The sequence below is a fragment of the Cyprinus carpio genome, chromosome A8, assembly GCF_018340385.1.
Source record: "Cyprinus carpio isolate SPL01 chromosome A8, ASM1834038v1, whole genome shotgun sequence".
In the NCBI taxonomy this organism is placed as follows: domain Eukaryota; kingdom Metazoa; phylum Chordata; class Actinopteri; order Cypriniformes; family Cyprinidae; genus Cyprinus; species Cyprinus carpio.
This window is the reverse complement of record NC_056579.1, coordinates 2,811,363-2,819,569: the sequence shown is the minus strand read 5'-3', so window position 1 is coordinate 2,819,569 and position 8,207 is coordinate 2,811,363. Positions and strand designations below refer to the sequence as shown.

General features: G+C 33.8%; 1 protein-coding gene across 2 annotated transcripts; it reads left to right on the top strand.

Moving 5' to 3' along the window:
• Positions 1-4,941: 4,941 nt before the first annotated feature.
• LOC109069186 (4-galactosyl-N-acetylglucosaminide 3-alpha-L-fucosyltransferase 9-like) lies at positions 4,942-6,563 on the top strand. 2 transcript variants are annotated; one of them, XM_042761602.1, is made up of 3 exons: positions 4,942-5,071; positions 5,300-5,542; positions 5,648-6,563. In XM_042761602.1, exons 2-3 carry the CDS (start codon positions 5,307-5,309, stop codon positions 6,417-6,419), a joined length of 1,008 nt encoding a protein of 335 aa, XP_042617536.1. In that variant the 5' UTR covers positions 4,942-5,071; positions 5,300-5,306; the 3' UTR covers positions 6,420-6,563. The 2 variants fall into 2 exon arrangements, with proteins under 2 accessions (XP_042617536.1, XP_042617535.1); XM_042761601.1 differs by having other exon boundaries at positions 5,300-6,563.
• Positions 6,564-8,207: the final 1,644 nt, after the last annotated feature.

The window sequence follows — 8,207 nt, the reverse complement described above, 5'->3', positions numbered from 1 at the left end:
TGAAAGTAGGGGAGAGTGGGTAAGTTGACCCACCCCCTGCATCTTGGCAACTGTACACATTTACTGTCAAATTTACTGTGTGGTCTGGGTGGGAATTGTGCTATAATAACCCAATTCATTATATTTGGCAATAAAGCTCTTTCTGATTCTGATTGTTCTGATATACACTAAACCCTTTAAAAGAAACAGATATGTAGATGTTTGGGAAAGATGTTTTCTCTGTTTTGGAGGAATGAGCATTGTTAAATTATATCACATTGCACCATTACTTTAGGTTAGGGGTAGCTATATAATTGTATCAGTTGTTTTTATTAATTCAGTAATACATAGGCCTATTACTGTTGTAGTTTTCATTAATATCATTGCTATATAGAAGATAACTTTGTCTAGTGCTCCTATGAATGTTGCTGGCACAACTTTGTGAAAATTTAGCTACAATATGAAATAGCATAGACGTAACATAATTGTTCTACAGATCTCTGCACTAGTGTTATATGCTACTGTGTTGATAGCATTGATAACGTTTCTGACAGATAATGATCATGATGTTTTTTTTTGTTTTTTGTTTTTCGTTTGTGTTTTTCGAATGTGGTATCCTGTCAGCAATAACATGTCTTTGGGCTCTTTTGATTACTATCAGTTTAAGTTCCGGCAGTGTTGCCAGATATTGCTATGAAAACATATAAAAATAAAAAAATAAAAATAAAATTTCTTTCCATCTGTAGTCACTAATGGCCAACAAACTCTCTGTTTGGTCTGTTTTCAGGAAGGCTACAACTCTGGTGTTCAACATATTGTTTCATGAATGCAAACACTTAAATATTGAAATTTAAACTTAATTTAGTTGTTTTTATGTTGTTCAAGTTAACTTTAAGAAAAGAAATATGACTATGTAAAAGGAAATTATTAAATTAGTTTTTAAATTATTATTTATTTCACATGGGTTTGAATCAGATTCGGTCAGATGGTCATTTTACACACAGATGGTGCATCTTACCCACTGACTCGACCCAAACCCGGGGCAAACGGAGCCATGGGAACACTTTTTTATAAGAAGCCATATTTTTTAGAACCCTTTGTCATAGATACATTCTGATCATTTAAAATAATAGGAATACTTTCATATTTTCATTATACTGCTGCGTCATTTTCCCTTATCTTGAGGACCACATTAGTAAAAATTGGCTAATCTTACCCCACTCTCCCCTATAAGTATCATACATTTCATTTCATATTTTACAGCATAAATTATATACTAATAAACAACTAATTTAGAACAATTTTTTTTTTTACTATTTATAGGCCTACTATTAAAATGATTTTAATAAAATATGTTTAGATTACTAGTATCAAGACAAGTGATTATAATGGGACATATACTTAATTAAAAGAATTAAAGTGTGACAAACTGCTAAATATTCTAGGCTATATGATGATTTACCTGCTAGCTTGCTGGAGCTTTGTATTCATGTTTGAAATGTTGAACTGTCTTTAGCAGCCTCCCTTCGCTCTTTCTCTCTCTGTCTTATTTTTTGTGGAGGCATTTTTATTTCTTTTTTTGTCTACAAAGTGTGCCAACAACTGCAAATTTGGTGTTATCTATATCAGATTTGATCAGGTACAATAATTTGATTAGACATTCTAATTCTAAGGACATGGATATTTTGTACAACACTTTTAAAAGGCCGAGTCATTACCGCTAAAACAAACAAACTAATTACTAATTCAGCGGATCAACCATGTGGATCGTAATGCATCTACTGCAACGAGCTCTGTGGTCTCCTCTCCACTCTCCAGAGAGCGGCACACAGATTGAGTGAAGCTGCGGAGCGACGGGAAACACGGAGCGGATAAGCGGAATCACCCCCCGTGCACGGCCCTGATCAGCACCAAGTTTATGAAACAGGAAGCTTATTTTTTTATTACAAAAATATATACACAGGAAAGTTATTTTTACACAGAAGACAAAAACTTTAATCAAAAACTAGCTAGGCTAAGTAAAATAGGCTATTATAATATAGTATTATGATGTCAAGGCTACTAACGGGTTCAAGAATTACGCGCTCGGTGCTTTTCATATATCAAAACTGTTCAGTGGTTTCAACCGCTTTGTTTAACTTATTTTAAGTTTTTAGACATTTAAACAGACATTTTAATTAAGCACTGGCAAAAAAAAAAAAAAAAAAAAAAAAAAAAATATATATATATATATATATAGCTGGTTAAATACACAGTGATTTATATGGAAAGCGTCAATAATAAACCTTTCAAATGAAATTTGACGACGTGTTTTATTCCTATCAAATACACATTGTGTAGGTAACCATAAAGTTTACTCTGTTTTCTTTTCTCCCAGTTCACTGGCCACGTACTTTCAAGTATTTCGGGAACAGAAATCCACACGACAGCGTCCAGAGCGCATTATAGATCAGCTATCATGGTCATTAAGGCTGTTTAAACTACAAAACAAATTAAATTACACATATCTGACAATCAGAATAGACTTTATCTTATACTGTAGTTCATGCTGATGTAGGCTAGTTAAAAAGTTTGTGGATATTTTGAATAAAAAAGGAAAAACTAAATAAAAGTCATACACCTATCATACAGCGCTATTGTGCCTGTATGATGCGTCGCTATTGAAACAATAAGATTATATGTATAACCGATTTAAATATTTAATATTGCTTTTTTTTCATGTACACTTAGGGCCCCCTGGTGGCCACGGGGGGCCCTAAGCAGCTCCTTATTTCGCTTATGCCTTGGGCCGGATCTGGGGGTTAGGGTAGGTGTAGGGAGGGCTTTATTGTCAAAAAAAATGTGGCATCCATTTAATAATTTGAATTGAAATTATAATTTACACTCGAAACATTATTATTGCGTATTGTTTTATAATGTAGCTACTACAATACTGCAGATAATTGCCACTATTTGCAAATAAATAGTATAAATAGCAGAAAATCTTGCTATTTTAAATAGAATCTATAGCTATTTGCACTTAGAGTAAATAGCATATAATTAAAATATATTGCTATTTTCACTTAGTGTAAATAGAATCCATTGCTTTTTTGCACTTAGTGTAAATAGCATCTATCACTAATAAATTATGCTATTTCCACTTAGTGTAAATATAATCTAATTGCTATTTACACTAGTTTTTTTTTTTTTTTTTTTTAAGAATTAGAGGCTATTTTAATAATTTGTTGGTTGAAAACCAACAAAAAGTTGAGAACTACTGCTTGAGGCTACTATGCATAATTTAAGGCTGTTTAATTTGTTAGGGTTTTGATATAGGATCTGTTCTTCTCAAGTTTCCCTCTTTAAACCAGTATAAAATTCAATACTGGTACTGTTTCTTATAATATCCTATATTAGCCTACCATATACCAAGGTAAGCCTAAGTCTGTTTTACACTGTGCAATAAAAAGAACGTTGTATTATAAAACAAAACAATAAAACTGTCCAAATGGTCAGTTTAAACTGCTGAATCATATATGATTTCTCAACTCATTCTCAAATCAACTCCTTCTTCCTTCATAACACTGAGAAAGCAAACACACTTGTCTTTGTCACTCATAAAACAAAGACCTGCACTAACAGAAGGCAGCATTATACAAAAAAACATTATTGTAAAATTAATTTAATAACAAGAATGGCGCTCTTGTTGATTGACGTTTAGATTAACGTTCAATGAAAATGTAACTGAAATACTAACACCTTTGGTGTTTTATAGTATTGTATTTTTTATTTTTTTTTCAATTTGGAATAAATTTCAATGAGGTATTAATGTAGAAATGTAAAAAATGGTCTCGTTCAGTTTTGTGTTATGTTAGGTTTTGAACTTTAACAGCTTTGAAATGGCATGTGGGAGCACACATTTGTAGTAGTGAATGGATAATTTATTTTATTCATTTTCCAACAGCTTAGAGGAAACTCTTAACTGACAAGTAGCACTCCATTAGTCAGCCTGGAAGTAGTTATGGTAGTAGACAGTGAATTCAATTAGATAGTTTCAGATAGAAATGTTAAAGACATAAGGTCCAATTGTGGAGTCAAGAAATGAGAACCTGTCCTGAATGAAATATGCATGACTGTTGAAATATGATTAGAGGTGTCATGTGTGCCTGTGATGTATCTGTTATATTCTCAAGTGGATTTCATGTAGCTCATTCTGCATGCATTTATTTTCAGATCCCCTTTATTTGTTTTATTTATTTTTCATTTTTTTGTTGTTGTTGAAAGTTAACCAGTTCCTTTTCATTCTTCTCTTTACATCAGAAAATGTCAAGCTCGAGTTTAAAGGGAACTTTGGTTTACCATCTGTCCAACTTCTCTACCGTAATCTGAAAAATAAAATTTTAAGAGCAATAACTTCCTTAATGATGCAGTTTAGAAGGTGCACCTGTGTCGTTAAAACTAGATCAATATTAGTTGTCTGATAGTGCTCTCTAGAGCAATCAGCAATGCAGATGATGTGTTTATTTATCGTAAGTCTGTCAGTTAGGATCTGTCCAACCTTTCTCCCTGTCCTAATCTAACCTGGGATTGGGACATGATCCAGGCAGTATTCATGTCTGTATGTGAAGAATATGGTTGGTTATCTCGTGTCATGACGGTACTGCAAGCGTCATCTGCTGGCTAAAAGTTGTAAATGATGTTTAAACATACTGTTTCTCTGTATATTTATTAAATAATTATCTTAATTATAGTCTTCCGTTTGAGTCATGATTAAGTCAATGTTTATTATTAGGCTAGAGGACACTTAACCAGGATACTTGATGAATCTTAAACTGGTTTGGGTGTTTTAGGTCAGAGGACTAACTTGGTGGTGTGATATTGATACCCTTTGTTGATGTCATAGTCATATTTGCATACTGAATTGCGATTGGTTTGTGTCATACTTCCTACAGGTGTGGCAAACCACCAAACAAACCAGTTTTTTCTATTGTTTAAGCACAGGATTAATGCTTTAAAGAAAATCTCTTCCATGTTTCTGTCTATTTAGAGTAATCATCAGACATCGGCTTTATACGGGACACCAAATAGCAGATTTTATTTCTTCTTAAATCAGGTAAGGAAGTAAATTGAGTACTTTGTTTAAAAAAATGTAATTTAAATATATTTTACCAGACTAAAATGGTTAAAGTTTAAATTTTATATTTTATTACAAGATAATGATTAACTTTCACTTCTGTTGGTTTTGTCTCACACAAAAGTGTGAACTGATTCTACAGTGTTTTTATTGAAGCATTTCTTTTAATTCTTGTTCGTAAACTTTTTTTTCTGTTATTCTCTATAGATCAAAAATGATAAACACAAATGGCCCATCGCTGTTACGTCTGGGTGTAATAATGACATTGGCAGGTGTCATCTCTCTGAGCGTTGTGTTTTTCTGGTTCTCACCTTCAAACAAATGTCCACCTCCTGTTTTTAAATCACACCAATATTCACAAATCAGCTCTGCCAAGAGCAACAGCTCTCCTTCTGTTGAAGCAGAGGAGAAACCTATACTTCTGTTATGGGTTTGGCCTGAAAATTATAGGTTTGATTTCAGTGACTGCAAAAAGTTTTACAATATTGATAATTGTCATCTGACGGATGATAGATCTCTCTACAACGATGCAGATAATGTCATTGTTTATCACAGAAACCTCCAATGGGATCTGTCCAACCTTCCCCCATCTCCTCGTCCTCCGTTCCAGAGGTGGATTTGGTTGCATTTGGAATCACCAACCAACACCAAAAAGATACCAGGTCTGGAAAACCTGTTCAATCTCACTCTCAGCTACAGACAGGATGCTGATATTCCTGTACGGATGCGCTTGACAACCAGGAAGAAACCTAATGAGGATTTTGTGATTCCCAAAAAGGACAAACTGGTGTGTTGGATTGTAAGTAACAACGATCCCTCAACTGGTGTCGACACAAGGAACGTTTTTTACAGGGAATTCAGCAAATACATCCAAGTGACTTTGTTTGGAAAGGCTTATTCAAGATTTCTGGGTTACGACGAGTACTATCCAACCCTGGCTAGCTGCAAATTTTACCTTTCCTTTGAGAACTCCATCCACAAAGACTACATCACTGAGAAGTTAAATGGGCCGCTCGCTGCAGGTACCGTCCCTGTGGTGTTGGGTCCTCCGAGAAGAAACTATGAAAACTTTGTACCCGCCGAGTCCTTCATTCATGTCAATGACTTCCCAGATGCAAAATCACTAGCCGAATATCTGCTTCATCTGGACAAGGATGAAGATGCATATCGCAAGTACTTTAACTGGAGGAAACATCTCACTCCAAGTCCTCATTTAATATTACAGACACAAGAGTTTATTCTGGCTATTTGCACTGCCTGCGACCATGTGGCACGACACAGGGAATATAAAGAAGCTCATGATCTCTATGATTGGTACTTCAATTAATGTCACCTCAGGTTTTCATACATCACGCTGACTACAATGTTTATGAAATAGATTTTTTAATATATATATTTATACATACACTGTGACTTTTTATATAAGATTGTATAACTATTTTGGTGAAAGTGTTTTAATAATTAAACATTGCAAAGGAATGACCTGGAAATTAAGTGTAAATTCTTGTCCTTCAAGTTTCAAGTTTGTTTTATTTATATAGCACATTTAAAAACAGCAAGCACGGCTGACCAAAGTGCTGAACAAACAAAGACATAGAACACATGACAACCCACAGGTTCATACCATGAACTCACAATACATTAAAAGCCAAAGAAAAGAAATAGGTTTTAAGAGATGATTTAAAAACATTTAAAGACTGTGCTGAACTGATATAGGCTGTTCCACAGCTTAGGGCCAGCAACCGCAAAGGCTCTATTCCCTCTATGCTTTAACCATGATCTGGGGACAAAGAGAAGTCTTTGATCACCACACCTCAGATTTCGTGTAGGATTGTATGGATAAAGTTGATCAGATGGTGCCAGATTATTTATAGATTTAAAAACATAGAGAAGAATTTTAAACTTAATTCTAAGATGCACAGGTAACCAATGCAACGATTTCAGTTTGGAGTAACGTGATCAAATTTACGTTGTCCTTTGAGGAATTTAGCGGCGGTGTTTTGTATTATTGTATTTTATGATCAACTGTATCATAAGCCGAGGTTAAGTCTAACAGAATTAGGATAACAGAGTCACCAGAGTCAGTCACCAACAAAGTATCATTAAGGATCCATAATAAAGCTGCAGAGGCTTAAACCCAGACTGGAAAGTTTCAAAAATATGATTTGCACTAATAAAATACACTAAATAAATACACAATCTTAACAAATACATTTCACTCAAATACACTAGTAATAAACGGAAGATTTGAGATCGGTCGTTGTCCTCGAAGAAATACATGTAAATAATTACATGCTGGTTTGTTTTATGATAACACCCATTTTCTCAGCACAAGCCAATAATAAATGCATGCAATTCATTGATTTGACAGAACTTTGGCTGATTCAGCACTGAAAAGAAAAAAAAAAAATTGTAAGATTTACTTGAAAAAATACTTCGGGGAAAAACACATTTTAAGTAAACCTATTTACTATTATTAAGTAAAATCTACTTATACTGAACTTAACATTCATGAAGAAAATAAATCTAATTGCACTCTAATTAAATAAATATTAATTATATTAAATTTAGAAGCTGGGTATTACGTTTTTTATTTCGAGATTTCCATTTACTTGGTTTTATGAATATACTCTCCATGATTATGTATACAATGCTCATTTATTTTTGTTAATTTATAAACTATATTCATTTCGTCTATACCAGGGCTTCCCACATTCCTGCAGAGTTCAGCTCTAAGCCTAATCAAACGCACCTGAACAAGCTCATCAGGATCTTCAGGATTATTAGGGGGTTGCAGGCGGTGAATTTGAGCAAGGTTAGAGCTAAACTCTGCGGGAACATGGACCTTTAGCCCCAGTTGAAAACCCTGGTTTAAAAAAATACAATTAAACCATTTCTTTTACCAACATAAAAGTGAATCATTCATCACATTCACATGACCCAGTAAAGTCTGGAAACAAGTTTTCAAAGGTACATTCAGTAAAAAAAGTGCTATGGCTGATATTAATCAACAAAACACACACACCTCCAATTGTATAGAATGGTAATATTTGGTCCATTAAAAATATAAAAAATAAAGTATGAGTGAATGCTACTTTAAGTGTCTGCTGTTCTG